This window comes from Podarcis pityusensis (assembly GCF_964106645.2).
Source record: "Podarcis pityusensis genome assembly, chromosome: 5".
Classification (NCBI taxonomy): domain Eukaryota; kingdom Metazoa; phylum Chordata; class Lepidosauria; order Squamata; family Lacertidae; genus Podarcis; species Podarcis pityusensis.
Window position 1 is genome coordinate 66,956,961 of NC_138032.1, and position 23,176 is coordinate 66,980,136.

Here is a 23,176-nt window from a genome sequence, read left to right on the forward strand (position 1 = left end):
TGACTAGGTTACAAAGCTTATCACAATATGTTCTTTATAATTCAGCTATGAAGAGATTTGTAAGCTGATCTTCCATTTGGCAGCATTTTAGCCTTCTACCCCTTTAACATGCACATCATGGCAAGTGTAAAATGATCAATAAGCAACTGTGTCAAACAAGGTTATTCCATGAACCACCACAGGCTCTGAGCTGATTAGCTTCCAAGATCAGATGTAATGTGTTGGCCATAGATGCAAGGTTATGGAAAGGACCTAGTAAACAATCAAATGGAGTTTACTTCCCATCAGAACCTTTTGAAATAGGATTACCAGGATTGCTTCACAATATGCTTTTGCAGTTTTTCTATTTATTTTGCTTTTTGTAATCTTTTTCCCCGCATCTGACTTTTAGCATCCCCCTCCCCACCTATGGCCATTAGGGGACAACATAGTTGGGCAGCTGCCATGGCCCAAGTCCCAGACAGCAACAGCTGACAGGAGCCCTGATTGGAATTCCCAACACTGTGGCTGAATTTTCTTTATCACTGTGTGTATGCTCCTCAGTGCTCATAAGATTATCAGCTAAGGGAGAGCAGCAGCAACAGGGACTACCACAAGAACCAGAGCCTTCTCCTTCTGGGTCCATCAGGTAGCCGCAGGAAAAAGGACTGCCATATGGCATGCCCAGAGGGAGAGGGATGATGGTGACTTTTGCTGCAGCTGCTTGCCACCTTTATGTCTGGACCCACTGAGTAGTGGACACAAGGAAAATAACAGCTGTAGAGAGAGTGGGAACACTCTCTACCTTAAAGCTAACCCATGTTTTGTGAATGGACCAGTGGATCAAGGGGCACAGAAGACAGCCGGCCATACCTCAGCCACCCACCCAAACAAAGTTCTTTAACTAAAGGAGAGCCTAAGCAATGTACAGTGGTACCTCGGATTACATACGCTTCAGGTTACAGACTCCGCTAACCCAGAAATAGTACCTCGGGTTAAGAACTTTGCTTCAGGATGAGAACAGAAATCGTGCTCCGGCGGCGCAGCGGCAGCTGGAGGCCCCATTAGCTAAAGTGGTGCTTCAGGTTAAGAACAGTTTCAGGTTAAGAATGGACCTCTGGAACGAATTCAGTACTTAACCTGAGGTACCACTGTACTATATGCGGGGCTTCCCTTACACTTTACCTGGAAACTGCAGTTCCTGTCAGCATGTGACACCTCTGCTCAAAGATCGGCACTGGTTAACTTGTTTCAGTCTGTGGAACCAGCACTGCTTGCTTACAAGTGTCAAATAATATCTGTGCATGTAAGAAATTTGTATATTGTGTGGCAGCTACACTTTGGAACTTCCTGCCTATTGACATCAGGCAGGTGCCTTTGCTGAACTCTTGTTTGCACCTGCTTAAAACATTTTTGTTTACACAAGCCTATCCAGACACATAGATTAGATTCTAAACAGTTACAGGTATGACAGAATCACTGCTATATACATATATTAAACTGGGAGAAAAATAATATTCAGGAAGATCTATCAAAATTACATTCTTTTTTTAGTCTAGCAATGTGAATAAAATGTTGAAACCTTAGTCAAGCATAATGTCTTAGGGTTGCTTTGCACATGCATTTAACATTTCTAATCGTGTGTGTGTGTGTGTGTGTTGCTGGTCATGTTAGCAGTCAAATGTGGTTATTTTTGGTCATGTGATTTTTTTTGTTGCTGGTGGTGTACTCTCCGGCACAAATGAAGGTGTGCATTTTAGTGTGCTCCCGAGTAATGACAACCAGCAGAAAATAAGCATGTGTAATTAATAAAAAATGCCATTAACACCAAACATTCACATTTTTATTAGGCATGCTAGTAAATTATACACACTGACCAAGGTGTAACTAGTTTTAAATGCCCAAGTGTTTCTTCTGAACTGTGTTCACCCCCATAATACATGGTCACCTGTTTTTGAAACCTAAAGAAGTATACTTTAAAAAAAGAAGCGCTTTTGAGTGTGTTTCAGGAAGACACCTACATCCAGCTGGAATAAATGAGCTAAAAGGGCACGGCTAAATAAGTACCCTCTAATTTTTACTTAGTTAGCCCATGTGACCTTACACATAGTCTGTTTTGGAATGCTTGAGAAACCATCTGTTCTGTACATGGTAAATGTTAGAACCATATACAGTTTCTGAAGAACAAAGGTGGCAGCACATGCATGAGGTCTTTTTTTTTTTTCTGGCACCCAAGTACTTCGCAGATGAAACTTCAGTAAGTGAGTGGAACCTGTTCTCCCATTTGCCCTCTTAGCCTTTCTAAAAATACTGTCATCCCCAAGAAGAAGTTATTTTGGGAGATGCATCTGCATGGGTATACCCTTGGGAGGCTTAGTTTTGGCATGCGCACATGTGTCAGTTTCACATGGCTTACATAGCTCGTCCTGTGCACACTTATTACAAGCCTCTCTGTACACAGACTCGAGAGACAACTCCTGGATCTGGGAACCACAAAGCTTTTGAATTTGTAGGCTGAGTTTCTAAATGCAGAAGGAGGGGAAATGTTCTTTTAGAAATGTTAATGGGTGTCTGAAATAATTCCTTTCAGACATCCACACGCCAGTTCCTCAGCTTATTGGATCTGATTTCATAAAACCTGGCTGTGGTTTCTCTCCGGGGACCTTAATGATCTTGCCACTTTCAATAAACATTTATAGAAACTGCCAGCTTGCGGACAAGAGAAACTCATATGAAAGACTTTATCTTCCAGAAATATTGAAAAGCAAAAAAAATAAAAATCCTCCAAAAAAAGCCCCACCCCTCCCACCTTCACGAGAAGATTAATAGAAACTGTCAAGATGTAGCCTTCAGTTGATAACTGGAATTGAATTATAGCGCAAAGCATTTGCATTACACAGACATTCTGTTGGCACCTCTGGTTTATTTTGGGGGCGGAAATGCAAACAGGTTTTGAACGTGGACCAATAAGACAATGGGCAAGAAAACAAAGAAACTTTGAGAGACAAGATGGAAATTAAGCTCGTAAACTCCGTTCAGCGCGCATGTCATCCAGGAACAGAGTTATGTAGCACTCATGTTTGCACTTCTAAGAAATTTCCATTTTTTCGCATTAAAAAATCCAGATATGAAGCCGAAGCTGCCTTCTTTGCCAACCTGAAACTATCTGACTTCAACATCATTGACACACTTGGAGTTGGAGGTTTTGGAAGAGTTGAGCTGGTAGGTAACAGTTCTCTTTTTAACATGTTAACTCTGTTTTGTGGGTTTGCTTGTGGGGGGAGAGAGGGAATTGGGAAGGATACTTATCTTTTCCTTGTTCGGTACCCAATGAAGAGAAATATTGGTGAAGATAAGGGTGTAAAGCTGTCAGTCACTAAAAAGCAGTGATAAACTTTGCAGTAGTGAGAAAAAAAATAAATCTGAATAAACTCCTGTCACTGCCTTTGTAAGTCTGGGTTTTTCATTCTCCAGGGTACCTTGTATTTAAATAATGTGACAGCTGGGGGAACAGGGGAATCTTCCAGCCAATATATTGAAATAAGGACTCACATGGGCTATGGTACAGTTTCAGAAATAATGCAATATTTATCATTTCCTCGTTGCTATTATGTTTGCTCTGCTCTAGGTATTTGCAATTAAGATAAAAAACAACCATTTTCCAACTTGTAATAGAATTATGCAATAACCAAAATAGCAAATTTAATGTGCTGTTGTTGTTGCTTTAATTTTATATATTCTGTTTGCATTCTGTTTTATATGGCTTTGTATGGTTAGGTCCCGTGGGAATTTATGCTGAAGGCATGTGATATATATGACACAAAGGTTTATGTTGAAGGCATGAGATATATATTACATAAATAAGTAAACAATATTAATAGAATTATATTGACCTTTAAATATATATGAAATGAAGATACTGGTGATCAATATGTATTTTTTTTGTTCTATACATGTGTATGTATCAAATGTATAAGAAGAGAATATATTATTAGTTGGGTGACTCATCTGTGAGTAACAGATTTATAGCAACAAGGAGGACTCCCTGATACGTGACACCTGTCAGACTCTTAGGAACTCCTTTAAGTTATGTACAGTGCAGTAAACAGGTTTTCTGCTGCCTTTCCAAAAATAAAGGGATATCCCTTCCATAAAAGCAAGGCAAGCAAGCAGTCATGCCATTAACAACCTTTTATTTGGATTGACTTGCAGTTTGTGAGCACAATCCAGAGATGTACACACAGTACACCCATAATTATTTGTATTTAAAGTTTAAGCAGGCAATTGCTATGAGCCAAAGAACTTTGCAGCTAAGGCTGCAATACTAAATGCACTTACCAGGGAAGAAGTAAGCCTCACAGAGTGGGAGTTACTTCCAAGTAAATATGCATATGATGGTGCCACAGTTCCTTGAACAACAGCTCATACAATGCATATTGAAACAGACGGGGGTTCCAGGTGAGATTGTGATATGGCATTGGGGGCCTGCCATTTGGGAGGGATGTCCGGCATTTAATTGGGCATGCCTGGTTCATCTACCTTGACTAAGAATAATCTCAGCCAACCTAACTACAGGCATGTGAAAAGAAAACGCTAAGCTAAAAGACTTCATATCAAGCAAGTTCAAGAACTTTGGAATGGGTTAGACCACTGTGAAAAGTGGACCAAACCAATTTCTTCTTCATTCCCTGCCAAGCACCAAATTACTGTGCAGTGACAGGTATAGAATGTCATGCACATCTGGTTGGTCACTATGCAAACAGGATGCTGGACAAGGTGGGCCACTTACCTGATCAGCTTGGCTCTTCTTATGTTCTTAGAGCTGTATTTTTTATTTCTCTGGAAAAAAAATTAAGTAAAAAACAGCAACACATTGCTTAAATGCTGTTTATAGCACTAACTTGACTTTTGTGGTGGGAATTCTCCCATCACCAAGGTGTAACTTTGCTATCATGTAATCAGTGGTAAGATTGAAAACCGGAATGTCTGTGATTCAGAGCTAGTACTGTCTGGTGGGCTGTCAAGAATGCACTGGCCTACAGTTTAATGTTCAGATGTGGCTTGTTATAAGTACATGGATAGTGCTCCAGACACATTTGTGAGTGCCAGTTGTTTTAAGAATGTGTTCCCTGGACCAATTTAGATGCAGGTACATGTCCATTAAACGAGACAGACATTTAAATAATTATCAATTCAAGGAAGATTGGAATGACATTTAGGAAATTTGGAGTTTTCCTCAGCATAAAAGGCCACATCATAGTAAGCCACATCATAAAACTTAATGCAGTGAAAAGTGTGAGCTATCATATGCAGTAATGGGGTCCCTCCTATATAATTTGGTTGTCTTTATAAGTTAATGGACATTTCCAGAAGACTTGTATTCATGGAATTCATGGAGTTCCCTGGGTGGTTTTTTGTTTTAAGAAATCTGGCCTTAGTCTCATATTACTCTATCTCTCAGTAGGTACTATTTTAGTCCTGTTCTTCACCTCAAATGGCTGGTGGTGTCCATAAGGATCTTGCAGAAAGAGACAGGAAGAGATTTGTTCTATTTTCAAGCAAACAGTATAAACGGCTTACAGAGTTGGGTTTTTAGTGAGAGTAATTACAAATCTATCTCCACACATCCACTAAGAACATAATGAAATTTGCAAAGCGCTTAGAAGCCTATTTTGGCATCCAGTGGAATATAAATAAATAAATGCCAGTATTAATACTGATAATTCAAACAGAATAGCCTTTAGAAATCAGGTTTTTGAAATATGGGTTAAGTAATCATACAAAGGACTGCAGGGTTTGTAACTCTGGCCCCTCAGTATTCATTCCTATCAAAGAACCATAGAAAATAACCTACACCTTTTGCCCCCTTAGTCTGTTTTTGTAAATAAATAAATAAATAAATAAATAAAGGATGTGCATAAAAATAACAGTTTAAGATGCCCACAATCTACACCAGGCATAGGCAAACTTGGCCCTCCAGATGTTTCAGGACTACAACTCCCATCATCCCTAGCTAACAGGACCAGTGGTCAGGGATAATGGGAAAATTGTAGTCTCAAAACATCTGGAGAGCCAAGTTTGCCTATGCCTGATCTACACATTTATCAGACTTAGTGACCTCCTAACAGCCACCATCATAAATCTCCACTGAGTCTGCCAAGTAAGTAGAGGCTATTCCAAGAAATGTCCAGCTCATGTTTCTGCCTAAGATGAAATAAAAGGAAGCAATATAAGATAGCCAGACATCCTGTTTTAACAGCTATAGCACCACAGAAATAAACAAAGTCATTCTTGTCTTTTGACTAAGAGATGAGCTACACATTACCTTCCCTCTGGGAGGGTGTTTCCACACGCTGACTTTTTTTATGCCTGACTGTAAGACCTCATACATTGCGCCATACGGAACATCTCTTCTGTAAAGTACATAGGCTGTAATGCAAAAAACTAAAATCTAGCCTTTAGCAGCAACTACTTCAATGAAAGACAGGAAATGAACAAATCTCCTAACTGGATAAGACCCTGCTTATACATTGAAGACAGTTGTCGGCTGCTGTCAGAGGAAAGCCAGGTGCTGGGAACTAAGAGTTGAGTCAAGGATGAGGGCCAAATCCAGGAGGCAAAGCTGAAGAACACGTCAGAGTCCAGATAGGAAGATTTTATACTTTGTCCTGTCTTGCAAGAACCAATGGCCAGCATGGGTGGGTGGGGAGCAAATCAGAGCATGGGAAGTCCAACAGTTCACTGCCTAAGAAGATTCTCTCAGCTTCAGCCATGGTGGCTCATTACATGGAGTAGCCAAAAATAGGAAACCAAGAATACCTGGTTTTAGTCCCAACGGGGCCTGGTAGCTATCAACAATTATGAATGCAACTTAATATTTTCTGCATAGTGGCTTCCAAACTCCCTACCCACAGTGAATCCTGTCTTCTCCAGAGAACTTTAGGGCGTATTCTAAACTACACACTTTATTCCTAAAGGGTGCTGGTCAGGCCTTATCATTCAGGTATTCCACCTTTTTTTGTCCTTGTAAAAACCAGGAAAAAAATGTAAATAAAAATTAGATGCAATTATGTATTACTTTATTCTCTAAAAGCATTGTCAACTTGCCTTGCATGAGTAAATATTGAAACCCACATTTCACTAACTGTGTCTGGCATAAGCCTTTAGTTAAACTACATGAAAGACACACTAGCAGTGGGTTTCCATTGAGGCATCACACTGCCAAGATCCTTCCATATGAGCACACATTTGGAGGGAGATTTTGATGGTAGCAGGGAAGTAGCAGTCATGAGAGCCTAATATAAAATATTATCCAAAGGATCAAGTTGATGCTAATTGTCATTTGCTCTTGATGCATGAGGTTCACTGACATGTGCCAAAGTTTTGAAAGCTGTGGGAAAGTTATTTTGTTGTTGCTCCTGGAAAAGAATCCTCCCAGCAACTGGATCTAGGCTTATTTCGATGTATAATCCAAGTTTTTGAGTTGGCTGCAGGGGGCTCAATCTCCTATTGATAATGAATGTAGGGTGTTGAAAGCAAGACAGTATGATCTCTCTGGCTTCCAATGGGGACCTGACCAAGAACTAATAATTATTATTATTTGTTGTTGTTGTCCTGCATTTCCACAATTAAGCATCCAAGGCTGCTAACAAAAATACAAATTTATAAAAATAATGGTGATCCTAGAGCAGGCATGGCCAAACTTGGCCCTCCAGATGTTTTGGGACTACAGCTCGCATCATCCCTAGCTAACAGGACCAGTGGTCAGGGGTGGTGGGAATTGTAGTCCCAAAACATCTGGAGGGCCAAGTTTGGCCATGCCTGTCCTAGAGTGTATATCCAGAAAAAAAGGGAGTGCATATACTGCTCCCCCATGCATTGATGTACTATTAAGATCACCATCATCCTTGTGGACTCTTGAAGCTAAACAGAAGAACCTTATTACTGAAGTTGACTACTGCTTTTTAGTGGCTTGCGTTATATGTTTTTATAGTTTTATTTTTTTAACTTTTATTATGTTGTAATTGTTATTTTGTATTGTTCGCAAAACTTGGGTGTATAATTGTGGAAAGGTGGGATAAAATTGTTTGAGTATATGGCCGGGAACACTTTTAAAGTTGAGAATATTTATAGAAAGACAAAAAAGAATAATCAGTGAATACAAAACATATCTGAAACTTTTGGACACTTTGGCAGAAATTATAGTCTGTTCCCCAAGCCCTGTCAGTCAGAACTATTGATTTGGAAATGCTTTCCGTTTACCACTGTTCTCGTGGGTCCATTATATAGTGGCTGTCTGCTGCAATACCTATCATTTAAGCATAACATATTGCTATCAGAGAGGTTCTGTTATTGACTTGCTGTGTACAGATCTTGTCAGTACATTGGTACAAAGCCCAAGATTCCACTTCAGTATATCATTTCTTCCCATGCTTTAAAACAGGCATAGGCAAACTCGGCCCACCAGATGTTTTGGGTCTACAACTCCCATCATCCCTGACCACTGGTCCTATTAGCTAGGGATTATGTGAGTTGTAGTCCCAAAACATCTGGAGGGCTGAGTTTGCCTATGCCTGCTTTAAAATATCTACTCATATGCCTTGTGTAAATTAGCATGTGCTTATTAAGATATACTTTATCCATCAGCTTATTTTGTGTGTGCCCAAAATAGTGCCAAGAATGTGCACTGACTTCCTATGGCTTTTCAGTCACAACTCATAGTGGTTGCTTTACATGCTTTTGAAAACCACCTTCTCCTTTCCCTTAAAATCAGTGGAGTATCTTTTTTACAATGTCACTGGTGCTTCAAGTTCAAATAATATCTCTTCCCCACCCCCTTCTCCACACATATACATGCACAAAATTATGATAGAGGAGCTTTTTTCTAACTGCTTGTGTCTGTGGACTGCACTACCCACTCAAGAAGACCTTGCAATATATAATACCTCTTATCACCCATTATAACAACAACAACACCTATAGTTAAAAATGTGTGTGAGAGAGAGATTCAGTTCCTGGATTCCATCTTTTTGTCACACCAGTATGGCCAAGAAATGAGTCACAGGACAGGACTGTCTAGAGTGGATAGAGGCAGTCTTGCTTTTTGTTTTATGGTGCAGGTTTATCCCATGCTCCAATGAGATATCCTTATATTATAAAAATATTATTTATACCCCACCCATCTGGCTGAGTTTCCCCAGCCACTCTGGGCGGCTCCCAATTGAATATTAAAAACACAATACAGCATTAAACATTAAAAACTTCCCTAAACAGTGCTGCTGCCTTCAGATGTCTTTTAAAAGTAGGATAGTTGCTTGTTTCCTTAACATCTGATGGGAGGGCGTTCAACAGGGCAGGCACCACTACCGAGAAGGCCCTCTGCCTGGTTCCCTGTAACTTTGCTTCTCACAGTGAGAGAACCGCCAGAAGGCCCTTGGCACTGGACCTCAGCGTCCGGCTGAATGATGGGGATGGAGGCGCTCCTTCAGGTATACAGGACTGAGGCTTTAAAGGTCAGTACCAATGCTTTGAATTGTGCTTGGAAACGTACTGGGAGCCAATGCAGGTCTCTCAGGACCAGTGTTATATGGTCCTGGCGGCCACTCCCAGTCACTAGTCTAGCTGCCACATTCTGGATTAATTGCAGTTTCTGAGTCACCTTCAAAAGTAGCCCCACGTAGAGCTCATTGCAATAGTCCAAGCAGGAGATAACCACTCTGGCGAGACAGTCTGCGAGCAGGTAGGGTCTCAGCCTGCATACCGGATGGAGCTGGCAGATAGCTGCCCTGGACACAGAATTGACCTGCGCCTCCATGGACAGCTGTGAGTCCAAAATGACTCCCAGGCTGCGCATCTGGTCCTTCAGGGGCACAGTTATCCCATTCAGGGCCAGGGAGTCCCCCACACCTGCCCACCCCCTGACCCCCAAACAGTACTTCTGTCCTGTCAGGATTCAACCTCAATCTGTTAGCCGCCATCCATCCTTGAGAATGCTTCTTTCCCTATTCCCATAAATGCATTTGCAGAGAGTTGGTTGGACTCAGGACTGAAGGAAAGTATGCTCTTGTGCCTATCCTCCAATGAATTAATACTTGTCAAGTGGTGCCTAGGCATCACTTTATCTTTACAAATGAAGACCTCTACACGTGGCCTGTCAGAAGTACACATACACTTTGTGGATCCATTAATTTAAAGGAGGGTTTGAGGAAGTGGGGGCCCGCTTAACTCTCCCAACACAGCACATACCAGGGCAGGTGGTTTACATTGGTTAGGATGCTGTATCCTATAAAAACTGTGCCATTCTGCAGAGCAGTAATCACTCTTGACCACTCTAAATGTTCTCAGAGTGAATAGAGTCATTCAAAAAAAAAGAAATGCATGCAACCATACTATGGAGCATAAGCTCATGAAACAATGTAAGTTCATACACCAGACGGCCTAGATCATTAACTTACATCCTGTGGAGACAAATAATTGTGAATTAGGTGATTGCAATTTCTTCATCTAATCAATATTCAAAGGTTACATTGATGAAATGAATAGCAGAATTCTAAAAGATTGTGAGCATTCAGAGTATCCTTTGCTTTGATATGTCCCTTTCTTCCCTCTCTAAGATAATTACAGTGTTTTGTGCTTCCTGGTCTGCTTATTTATCTATTTATTTATTTGGGCTACATTTTGGAAAAAGTTAAGCACTTTTCAGTTCCATTAATTCTCCCCTTGAGACAATTTCTAACTTAAATTGTGTAACCTTCATTGGATTGTGGCCTTCATTTATCTTTTTAAGCTTTTTACTAACTTAATCAATGGATGAGATTCAGTTATACAATAGAGTTTAAAGAGCAAACCCAAGCAAGTATTTGAAGCAGAGAAAATAAGGCAAGACATGCAACTCTTAATTATTCACAAGTGTGCTCAGGAATTCCTTACTCCAAAACCTGTAAAACACCATGAAGCTTTTCAACGGGGTGGTTTTGTTTGTTACTTTGCTTCCGTCATTTGTTAACTCTCCAGCAAAATGAACATTTATTTAACAGTTGATATAAAAAAGAAAAAGATCAAAATATATCTATCATTGTTTGAAATGATACAAGAAAAATGTCAACCCTGTATGCAATTAGTGTAGCAATGACCACTCCCCGCTTAAAATGGGGGGGGCGCCCTTTGCGTGGACGCGCGCAGCCCCTAGATCTGGAGCGGCTCCAACAGCATAGGCTTGGTTTGCCTTCCCTCAGGTGGGATACCTGGAGGTCTCTGCCTACCTCAGTCAGTTGTCCAATCCCACCTGGGGGAAGCGTTGCCGAGGAGACCAGGCCAGGTAGGGGAGGGATTACCTGCCCACACAATAGAGGGAGGATCTTACCTGGGAATCCTCACTTGGCTCCAGAACCTAGGACCAACTGCTACAGGGAAACATTTTATATGAAGCTGAGTGAACCATACACATGTCAAGAAAATGAAATGGGAACTTCAAGAACAGCGTGGGAGAATATTCTGCCTAATTTTAGCACCTCCTGACCCAAGTGATCTTATGTGCAGTGTTCAGCAAATTTAATCAGGTACAAAATTAGTTGAAAAATAAAATTAGAGCCTGACTACAAGTCTAAAGCTCCAAGTTATTCATTGTAAGACGAATGTGATAAATAATCATGTACTTTGGATAAGAATTAGGAAAACAAAATAATACCATGATGTTGTGTGTAAAACAATCAAATTAAGTGATAGTACAATGGGTGTAATCGGAAGTCAACTTTATTTTCTCTTAATTCTCTTTCTTTTCTTTTTTCTTTCTGTTCTGTAGATTAGTAATAGATAACAGTAATGATTGATGATGTATATATTGTATAGTTGTGTGTTATTGTATTCTGAAGTGAATTATGGTGGGATGTTGTTTAATTTAATGTTGTTTTTTAAAAAACTTACTCCTTGTTTCTAAGATATCTCAATGAATATGTACTGCACTTATGGGAACTTTAAGAACTGAGCATTGTTCATGTGGAAGAGTGATCAGATATGAAAGGGCAGACTTTACAAATTGGCAGTACTTCATCTATTCCTGAATCAGTTTTAGAACATGATGTGATGTCTGCATGGAATAGGCCTGACTGGTCTGTATCATAGTTGTTGGATTTTTCATATAATTCATAGAGACCCGTCATACGCAGGATTTTTAACGTGGAGATATTGGTTGAATACATGTGGGTTGAGATTTTCCTCAGCTGAGTACGTGCTCATGCAATTGCTTCTGTGCATGTCTTGATCCCAATCTACTCTTCCACTCTGTAAGTTGACAAGTGGGTTAGATGCAGAGGGTTTAAAACAAATAGCATAGTATATCTTTACCTCATGGGGGTAGGGTATATTGTTGTTGTTGTTATTTCTGCCATTCACCCTAAGGTCCCAGGGCAGATTACAACATTAGAACACAATATTTAAAACAGTTGCAGAACAACTTCCAGTCATGGAAATAAGATTGATCTTAAAATATGCATCTCAAATGTCAAAAGCCAGGGTAAAGAGGCATGTCCTCAGCATTTGCTGGAAGCCAGAGGTTCATCTGGCTGAAGTTGCCAGATGAACCTCTGTGGGGAGTTGCACAACTTAGGAGCTGTATACTTACGCAGTTACAGTATTCTTAAGAGACCTGAGTCCATGTCCAAGGCTATATCTAGGACTTAGCAAGGCTATCACCTGCCTCCATTATGCTCCAGCACATATTCTCCATGACAACAAAAAAGAGGATCAAAATTACCCATGGCAGAGAGGTTAAACTGAAACCAGTTCTCCAAATGAAACCTGAATCTCCCAGAAGTGAGACTCCTAACTTCAACAGAAAAACACACAGATAGTTTTAATCATGATTCTCCCCCTCCCCTCAAGGATATTCACTAGTCTGTTTAGTCATTGTTGTACAACACTATTATTTATTTATTTTTTAAATCTATAGCCCTCCTTTCAGTCAAAATTTTCCCACTGTTGCAGTAGTGCAAACACAGACACTCCGGCTCATGCATATGCCTTAAATCCAGTAGCTTTTAGTTCCCTGGGCAATGATAGAACCAGGAAAGGTTTTCCCTCTTACTCTGCAGTCCCAGTGTTCTTTCTGGTAGGGAAGGAGGGGAGAAGCAAATCCTCTGCAACTTCTCCTTCTCTGGCCAAAGGATAGGGCTAAGCTGGTCTTTCCTTTGCCATGTTTTTCTTCATAGAACACGAAGGGATGCAGCCTCCCTAATGCCTTAGGTTTCCTGTCTACAATGTGATTCCCTCCTGCTCTGCACTCCCAGACAATTCACTCCCCCATGCTCCTTCCTTCCAAACCACAGTTAAGCTTGTCAAATCTATTTTAAACAGTGGTTTCTGAATCTATAAGATGCATAACTTGTGAGACAGAGAAAAAATAGAGGTGCTCAAAGCATGGTGACCTCATTCACTTTGTCTGGCAATAAGGTTGATTAGTAGGTCAGCTGAGCATCTGAAGAAAAAAAAGGAAATGGACAAAGCTGTCCAATTACTTAACTTATTTAAGATATTTGGGGGAGAGGAGAGCTAATTTCCTGTTGTCATGGAGATGGGCCAGAAATTTATATAACCTCTTAGAATTGAAGTTTGTAAGGTTAGGCAGGCCAAATCTTTCCCATATACATAAAGGCGAAATATTCAAAATTAGCTTCAATCCAGTTTCCTAAAAATGGGTGTAAATCAGTCTGGAGGCTGATCAACATCTTTCTTGCACTTTGTATTTGCAGCAAGCAGCACGTACAGGGTGTTAAGAATGCATAATGTTGTTCTGCACATCCCAATCATGGATACGTGAGTAGTTTCAGAGGTCCAGCCGTACCTTGAGTTTGGTTTCCTTGGAATGAGGATTACTTGAGCCTGATGATTTTATTCACACAGGTTTGTATTCATATAGGCTAAGCATAATGTGGGAGGTTCAGAGCATCAACATTCCGTCAGATCCTACTCCCCCATAATGTTTCTTTTGTTGGTATCTTCCTATCTTGGGAGACCAGGACTTCACCTAAGCGAAGTTCAGAAGCACTGAACTGCTTAACTGTAACTTGTAGTGAAGGAGTTTGCTCCAGGAAGGAAAAAACCTGTAGCAGGAATGAATAACCCATGGCACTCAGGATGCTGTTGAACTCAAGCTCCATCAGATCAGCCCTAGCAAGTGGAGCCATCAGTCAGGAATAATGGGAACTGTAGCCCACAACATCTGGAGATGCTACAGCTTCTTTGCTCTCCAGGGCAGTCCTTCACTACAGTGTTAAGCAGTTCAAGTACTTTGAAAAGGTTGGGTTCCCCATCCCTGGGCTACAAGGAGGAAGTGCACGTTCATGAAGCTGGCTCTCAATTTTCCACTGTAATTAGCAGGGAACCAATGTTACATCTTGGCCTGCTCTCTATATGTATCAGGACCAGTTACAATGTCCACTAAAATGTGGTTGGCTGTTTTTGTTTTCCAAATGGGCAATGAGACAATCCACATAACTTTTGCACAGATGCCATAACACACAAAATTCAGCTGATCTTGTCACCATGAACATAGCATCCTGAGCAGGAATACACTGTACTGACCACATGCATTGACTAAATAAGGTTCTGTGGTTTAGTTAATTATCCATGCAGCATTTTAGGCATGATGGTGTTTGATGAAGCAAGGCATTTCAGAAAATAAAAAGGACACAGCTTTTCTCATGTTTCAGCTTGTGCTGGCTAATTTATTTTTAACCAAGGATTCGTTTTGCTCATGTCATTAGTCTGCAGACCATTTCCCCCTCCCTCCAAAGAGAGAGACAGAGACCCTCAGTTCTATTTGTGTGCCTCATGTACAGTTATGCTGCAAATATCAGTGTGGGATTCAAGCACCAAGGTTACTTTTAGTGTTTCATTATGCATGAGAGAGCATTCATTTACGAGAATCCATAAAGAGGACGTGCACAGACCCATGCTATGAGCAGTCCAGATCATATCAAGTATGGTTGTTTCTTTGCATTTTGTTATTCAGTTAATGCCCTGCAGAAATAGACCTTATGTCCAAACAAAAAGATATTTAGCAGAAACTGTAAAATGTCTCCTAAACAGGGTGCAGAATATGCAAATAGAAAGATGCACAAAGGCATGAATTGAGGCCAGTTCTGGATGTTTAGCATTATGAGTTGTGAAATAAATGAGACAGTATTATAGCATACACATAAAGCTTCACATATGCTTTTTCACAGCCTTTACTTAATATACATAGGAAGCTCTTCAACTATTCATGCACTTGTGAGTATGGGAATAGGTTTTGCAATACTGAGTTCCACAGTAATGTGGTTACAGTTTATCCTGCACAGTTCCAGATAGAAAACATGGAGATCTCATTTTATTATTATTATTGTTATTATTTACATATCACTTTTCTACCCTAAGTAGAAATACTCCACAAATATTGTTTTCATCAAAACAAGGAAAACATTGTGAAACATTATAAAAAACCTAAAATATCATATAAGAGCAAATAAGTAATAGCAGCAGCCAGCAATTTAAGAACTTAGCTCCGAAAGGATTGGGGTAATAATAATAATAATAATAATAATAGCTTATACCTGCCTTGTTCCCAAAAGGAGATGTGAATCCCAAAACTTATAAATTCTGCTGGGGGTGCGGAAAGCCTTCGAAATAAACTGCAAAATAAGCACATTCTGTAAAGCCTTAAAAGATTATCCAGCTGCAGGATTTGGGCCCACTATCACAGAATTTGGAATGTTACAATGAAGAATTTGAGAGTTTTTAAATGTATATTTGAAGGAAAAAAAACCTTTGCTTGTGAACTTTCCATTTTCCCCCCTGCAGACAAAATGTTCATAAAATCATTGCTTTATTGAGTCTACACAAGAAGTTCCACCTATAATGACCCTAGACACAGACAGCGTGTGGATGTTTGTCGGAGACATCAATCACTTTTACTCTTTGCCCCTAGAAAAAGCGACAGAAGTTCTTGACTTATGTATGACACAGTTTATTTAAGATTGATGAATTCTAATGATATCAGGAAACTTAAGATAGATAGCACTCCTTCAGATTACTTAGATTTTCTGCACATTGCTTGCCAGGGATCCACTTTCTGCAAAGGTTCCTGCCTGTTTGAAGAAAAAAACTGCTTTGTTTCAGAAAAGCCAGTTGAACGGGGTTCATTTCTTACTTGTTTCAAAAGCCTGGTGTGCTTAAACTATTACCACAGCTGTTGGAGCAACTGTGTTGTTGCCTTTTGTAAAAGGAAAATGGATCCTATGGAATAAGAGGCAATATATTTTTCTGAAATTCTGAAATTCTTCCATCTGGATCCAGCTAGAAGTCAGGTTCCTAGAGGAGACTCATGTGTGTAAATGAATGCTGAATACAGAATTCCCCACTCCAATCTAGCAACCAAGATGCTACATACAGAGGCCAATAAACAAAGAGCTGGAATCCCAGGAAATCTGGAAGAACAGAGCACTGGATGCAGCTCTGCCCCAGCTTCTCTTTCCTGTCAAACAGTGGGATCCAAGCTTCTTTCACTGACCAGGCTATGTGTGCACACCTTTGGCTGTTGCACAAACATTAGGATGGATCATGGCTTTGGAGTTTCAGTATTATTTCATTTCTGGTGTTTGAGCTTTTCCATTTTTGGCTATCAGTTTCAATCCATCATGGAACTAAGCATGGGAAAAGGGTCATAGCTCAGTTGCAGAGCAAATGTTTGCATGCAGAGGTTAAATCCCCAGCATCTACAGACAGGGATGGGATTGTCCCCTGCCTGATACACTAGAGAGCCACTGCCAGTAAGTCTAGAGACTCTAGAGTCTAGACAATATGGAGCTAGATGGTCCAGAGGTCTTATTCAATATAAGGCAGCTTACTGTGCTCTACCAATATTCCTAGACTGACATTCCTACCCTATTGCAAGGAAGAACCGTTCTGCTTTTCACAAGGTTAGACTCATTCATGCAGCGCTTACATTTATGACTGCAATTGATGTAATAATGTGTAGTTTTGTTGGTCAGCTGGAAGGAAAATGTTTTCCTTCAACTTCCCACTGTTGGAAGTTTTGCATTTATCCTCTATTTTGTGTGTTATGTATACAAAGCTTTAAAAATTAGTACTGTATTTACTGCACAATCCATTTAGCATTGCCAAATTGCCCAGACTCCTCTCAAAATTATGCATTCAATAAAAAGAAAACAGCTGCCAACATGAATAATTTCAAACAAAAGCAAGTACGCCATCCAGGCTAGTAATGCAGGCATTACAAATAGGATTTGTTTTCTTTTGTCATTTATTTTTATAGCTGAATAGTTCTGCGACAACCAACCAATACATAAACAGAAAATCACTGACAACCCCTATAAAAACATTATTTTTTTAAAAAAAATAAGCATCACCCACCTAATTTGAATTGTGTTTGTTTTTATCAGGCTGTGTGTATTTTGGTACCCCATATAAGCATCCCTCACAGTCCATCTGTACTTCGTTTACTCTGGATTATAATGAATTTTTGTAGTTGTCTGAATGGTTTTCAGAGCAATAATTTGCCAGTTGTATTATGGTGAAGAATCAAGTCAATTGGGGAATGACCCAGTAGCCTCTTTCCTCAAGCAGAAAGGAGGGCATGGAAGAGCTCTGTCTAGGAATGTGTCCTAATTCTGCTATCCCTCACTCTGCCAGCTCTGAACTGCTGTTGAATGTTCAGCTGTGATGTTAAGCCTTCTCATGCCATAGGACAAACACAGGTGGAACTTTTTAAGAACAATGGGATTGGTTCGTAAGCATCTTCATTACATTCAATTCATACAAACTTTTTCTGTCCCAAGACAACTTCTGAAACTACCACTTCAATCCAGCAGCTCCATAGTACATATAGCTCTCTGCATGAGCTATCCAGCTCATTTTAATGTTGAGGAAGGCCCCAGGAACCCCACAGGTATTTCATTCCTAGCTTATGTGCTTTTCAAATGTTGAAAAGAGGTTCACTTAGAAGCCTCTTAAAAACACTTTGGTTTAACTCTCCCACTGAAATAAATTGGAAACTTCTTAAAAGTTAATGTCTATTACACCTGAATTATAGATGACCTGCCATTTTTCTTTTCTTTTTAGGATTTTTAGTTTAGCTGTGAAGCCATTGGTTGTAGGATACTTCTGGTGGCCTTAATTGGTCTATTGTAGAATAAAGCCCCCCTCCCCCCCCTCTCTCTCTCACACACCAACCAACCATACATGTGAGCCATTTCCACATGTATCTCATCCTAGCTCTTAAAACCAAACTGCTGAATTGCTCAAGTTTACTCCTATTGGAGAAAATGTCAACTGAATTCAAAAGAAGAATCCAGGCAGAAAGCCTTTTTAAGCGATCAAATTGTCTCTTTTTTGGTGACTGTAAAGAAATTGAGAATGAAAGAGTGTTTTCCTCATCCACTGCAGACTGGTGATATCAAGTCATCCCAGAGCACAGGGTTGTTAAACAAATCAGCTTTTGGTCTGGAGCTGCATGCCAATGGATATTACTTGAGGAGTGAAGTTGCTCTGGAAATGTATGCGCTGAATTGTGTTCAGGTGAACAGTTTCCTTTCCAGGATCAATTTTAAGAAAATGTGTTCCTCCAGTTAATAGAAAGAGGTTGTACAGAAAGGTGATTGGATGGTAACTGCCTCATCACAAATCTACCTTTCATTGCCGCCATTGCCCACTTAATCCATGGAGCAATTTTCAACTTTTTCATTCTTCTTCTTCTTCTTCTTCTTCTTCTTCTTCTTCTTCTTCTTCTTAAAAAACTAACATGATGAACAAACATCTAAAATGAGTAATGGTGTTTTTTGGGGGGGTGTTTTTTGTTTGTTTTTTAAAAGGGGACAGCCACCAGAAGTATGTGAGAAAGCAAATGTTAGAGAACTGAATAAGCAAATTTCTCCAAAGTATGTCTGTTTAATGGATTGCAAATGTGGTTTTGCCCCAATGGAGGGGGAAATGTAGTAATTGGGGCCTGTTTAAAGTTGTGTTTGTATGCACTCTGGCAATCATATTATAATTAGTGGGCCTGACCATTTGTGACCTGGGCAAGGTGATCAAGAGAGAGATGGCTAGACAGCTTTAGGCATTCTTTTGGAGATAGACAAGGAGAGTGTGACTGTTGATTCTCCCAGATCTCTCGGTAGTGTTCAGTTCAATTGACCACTGTATGTTACTAGATGGGCTCTGCAGGGTGGAGGCATGGTGATATGGTGGCTCTATTCCTAACTGCAGGGTTACTTCCGGAAGGTGGCATTGGGTGACTTTTGCTCTGCTCAATGGCAATTAAGCTGTGGAATACCTCAAGCCAGTGGGAGTGGTAATCAGGGGATTCAGAGTGTGGTGCCATCAGTATCTACTTCTAGCCATCTGAATCAAGTGAGCAGGATAAGGGCTAATAAACTGGATCCTGACAAGATACAGGTGTGGGTTTGTGGTTCTCAGCTCCAGGTATCAGGCAGATGACATACTCTAGAAGGGGTTACACTTGGAGGTATTTCTAGGCCCAGCTGTGGACTGGGTGACCTCAGTTGCTTGAAGTGTGTCTAGCCCACTTTGGCTGGTCAGCCAGCTGCAGCCATTCCTGCACAGAAAATCCACAGGAGCCCATCCTCTGGTAGCCTCTTGATCTGATTACTGTGTGATGACCTTGAAGATGACATGAGAACTGCAGCTGGTGTGGATAATAGGGATTATAGGGTTTGTTTTTTGTTTGGTAAACATGTTTTTAATATCAGTTTGAAGTGCACATATATCAGAGAAGCTCATCTGTTTTGTTGGAACTGATGAATTTCTGAATTGAAATCAATGCTAGCATGTGGTTCATTGCAAAAGGCTCTGTAACTGAAGAATACATGATGCGAGGAGAAAGGATGCAGAGTTGGTGAGCATGCTGGAAAGGGAAGTTTGCAAGTCCTTCCAACAGTTTGAGACCAACTATTCTTGTGTGTGTGTGTGTGTGTGTGTGTGTGTGTGTGTGTATATATATATATATATAAATATGTGGCCACCTATTTTGTGTTTGCACTTTTACAAACTTTATAGGGTCCAGATATTAAAATATATCAACGGTATTAACTTTTATCTTCACTTGTAGTTCAAAGTTCAGCATTTTAGCTACTTGAGAAGTCATTGTGTGCCCTGATTCCAATCTGCCATTTTCTCACCCCCCCCCCTTAAGGTCCAGTTGAAAAGCGATGAATCAAAAACGTTTGCAATGAAGATACTAAAGAAACGCCACATAGTGGACACAAGACAGCAGGAGCACATCCGCTCAGAGAAGCAGATCATGCAAGGGGCTCACTCAGATTTTATTGTGAGGTACTATTGTGGTTTCCCTTGATAAATCCTTACTGGTTGAAGGTTGTATCTCAGCGTTAGAGCATTTGTTTTGCATGCAGAAGGCCCCACCCCATTGTCTCCAAGTAGGGCTTAGAGAGACCTGTCTGAAATCCTGCAGAGCTGATGCCAGGCAGTGTTGGCGATACTGAGCTTGAAGGATCTGACCTACCATAAGGGTGTGTTCCTATGTGTGCAGATGGAAGGTGCTTTTCAACCCCACTTGCAGTGTTTGATTAAACATAGATTATTCCTTATGTGTTCTAAACATTACAGCTGACATTCAAACGGCCTGAGGCATCAAATGCAATGCAGGAATTGTGACGCACAGCTTTGATTTATACCAATACCTTGATAATCCAATCTCAAACCCTTTCAAGGAGACTTCAAAAGCATGGGAGAACATTCAAACAGGGGACGGGAACACTCCTTCCATCCCTTCTTCGCTGGCAGTTTTGACAACCTTAGCAAGAGGGAGGAAGGGGTGGAGCAAGCTGTGCTTGTGCATGTGTGCATAGTGTGTGAATTATCTTTTATTCTATCTTTATGTACGATTTATGTGAGAGTTGCAGTGCAGTCTGTATTTGAAGGTAAAACCTAGCGCAATATAAAACTTCCAAAATAACAGATCAAAATACAGGAAAATATATATATGCATTTTATTAGTAAAGATACAAGGCATTTTTCTTCCAAGTGGACTCAACATAAGATGGGGGGGGGGGGAGAGAGACAAGCATGCTAAGCTTTAAGCCCCATTGCTGTCCCCATCACTTTCAATGAGTTGGAATGTTAACTTCTGCAGCCAGGTGCCTCTCCGCCTGTATAGGTTGCCCTATACAATGTTGCTGGATGCATCTATTGACTAAGTGCAATCATATGCATGTTGACTTAGAAGCGATCCCCACTGAGTTCAGTGAGTCACATCCAAGCAAATGGGCATAGCATTATAGTTTCAAAGTATCAAAAATATCATCCCTAAACTCTCTGGAGATCAGTACTTCCTTCCTGCCCCCTAGATTATAATAATACATAGATTATATTGATTAAAATGTTCAAATCCTAGTATTAGTATTATTATTCTTAATTAAATTTGTTTAACACCGCCCCCCCCCCATACCTGTAGATCTCAGGGCAGTTCACAACATAAAATTACAGTTTTCTTCTCCCTCTCGAATAGGCTATACAGGACGTTCAAGGACAGCAAATATTTATATATGTTGATGGAAGCTTGTTTAGGTGGAGAGCTTTGGACAATTCTCAGGGACAGGTAAGGGAAACTGCATCATTCCTTTGGATAGGAAATGAAATTCTTCCAGCATACTGAATGGTCACTCTGAATTAAGAATTAGTGAGAAAAAACTACTGATAATAGGGAGAAAGTTAGTAACCAGCTTCATTAACATAATAGCACAACAAAGGGAAGAAGGGTATAATAATTATTTATCAAAAGTTACCTTTCTTTTGTCCTTCAAATAAATTTCAGTAGTAAATTCCTAGCCTTTAGTAAAAAAAACCCAAAAACCACACACACAAACACATTCAAATTACAAGGTGCTGGGGTTTGTTTATTTACTTATTTAAAAAAACCCTTTGAAATGCTTGTAATTCTTTTTCTCCGCTAGTCATGGTATATACTGCCATCTAGCTTTGAAAAGGGTTTATCTTTTGCTTTTCCTCAGACCATCCATTAATATTACTTAGTAACTGAAACATTATGGCATCAAAACAGCATTCACCTCTGGAAATAGAAAAAGTTTCAGTAGATTTAAAGGTAATTTCCTGACCAGTTATAAGGAAGAAATAGAAATGTTAACCTATGATTGAAACTCAGCTTACATTGAAATTCAAGGTAGAAGCTGAATTTATATTAGGGAGGAAATGCTTGGTACAATATTTAAATGGCTCGTAAATGATTGGATTTTTGAAACACTTTCTAAGCTTCAGCCCAGGGTTTAAAGTGCTCTCTTTAAAGTATTTGTGGGGAATGTAAGAGTAGAATAGTTGTTGAAAACAAGTTTGTACCTGCAGACTTTTTTTCTATTAACGGGGGTGGGGGGTATACTGCAAACAGCTTGCTAATAAACAGTTTGGAGTATTATTAAAGAATTTAAGATCTAATATTTCCAGTTCCTGAAATACAATGTTTGACAGCTGACTGTAATATATACCAATTATTTTCAACCTTGCGGTATGCTCGTGAGAATATTGTGGTATCGATACCTTTCTTTGTTCCCACTGGAATACTTTTATTTTTATTTTTAGTGCAGCATGTGAGGAAGATATTTGTGGCTTTTAAAAAATCATAAGCCTTCAACAACTAAGCAAACAAGCAAAGAAATATGATTCCATGATAACCTTACAGCTGTTTCACAGTAGTGTTTTTCTGGCAGCCAGTGGGGCTGCTGCAGTCAAGTCATTAAATATATGAAATATGCTTTCCTGACACCACAAGTCCTTTAGGTTGTTTTTATATGCATTACATGCTAAAAATGGTTGAACAATGCTTTCTCGGTTTGTAAGGTTTACTGCTGCCAGTGGAGATCAAAGCAATTACTCCACACTTAAAACCCTGTATGTAGTTACACAAGTCACTGCAATGTCCCCCCAAGTACTTTTCAGCCATGCAAAAGCAAACCTTTCTTATAGTGCAGACCAAAACTAATCTGATGCCTACCTTCATAACAATGGAGCTTCTAGGTTCTTTGCATCCCAGATCAGACATGCTCTGTGGTTCTAACTGGCCAGTCCCTGCTATTTTGATCCTTCCCTACAGGGTAAGTGGTGGGGGTATTTGTCACCTAGGATTTAGGTTTCTAAGGAAGTGGCTTATGAGTGT

At 40.0% G+C, this 23,176-nt stretch overlaps 1 protein-coding gene across 4 annotated transcripts in view; it reads left to right on the plus strand.

Moving 5' to 3' along the window:
• Nucleotides 1–23,176, plus strand: part of PRKG1 (protein kinase cGMP-dependent 1) — a 686,067-nt gene that overhangs the window by 649,261 nt on the left and 13,630 nt on the right. For all 4 annotated transcript variants that reach the window (XM_081004551.1, XM_081004550.1, XM_081004552.1 and 1 more), the window contains 3 exons: nucleotides 3,105–3,201; nucleotides 20,183–20,322; nucleotides 21,518–21,607. In XM_081004551.1, the coding sequence (XP_080860677.1) occupies nucleotides 3,105–3,201; nucleotides 20,183–20,322; nucleotides 21,518–21,607 (327 nt within the window). The remainder of the gene's footprint in view (nucleotides 1–3,104; nucleotides 3,202–20,182; nucleotides 20,323–21,517; nucleotides 21,608–23,176) is intronic.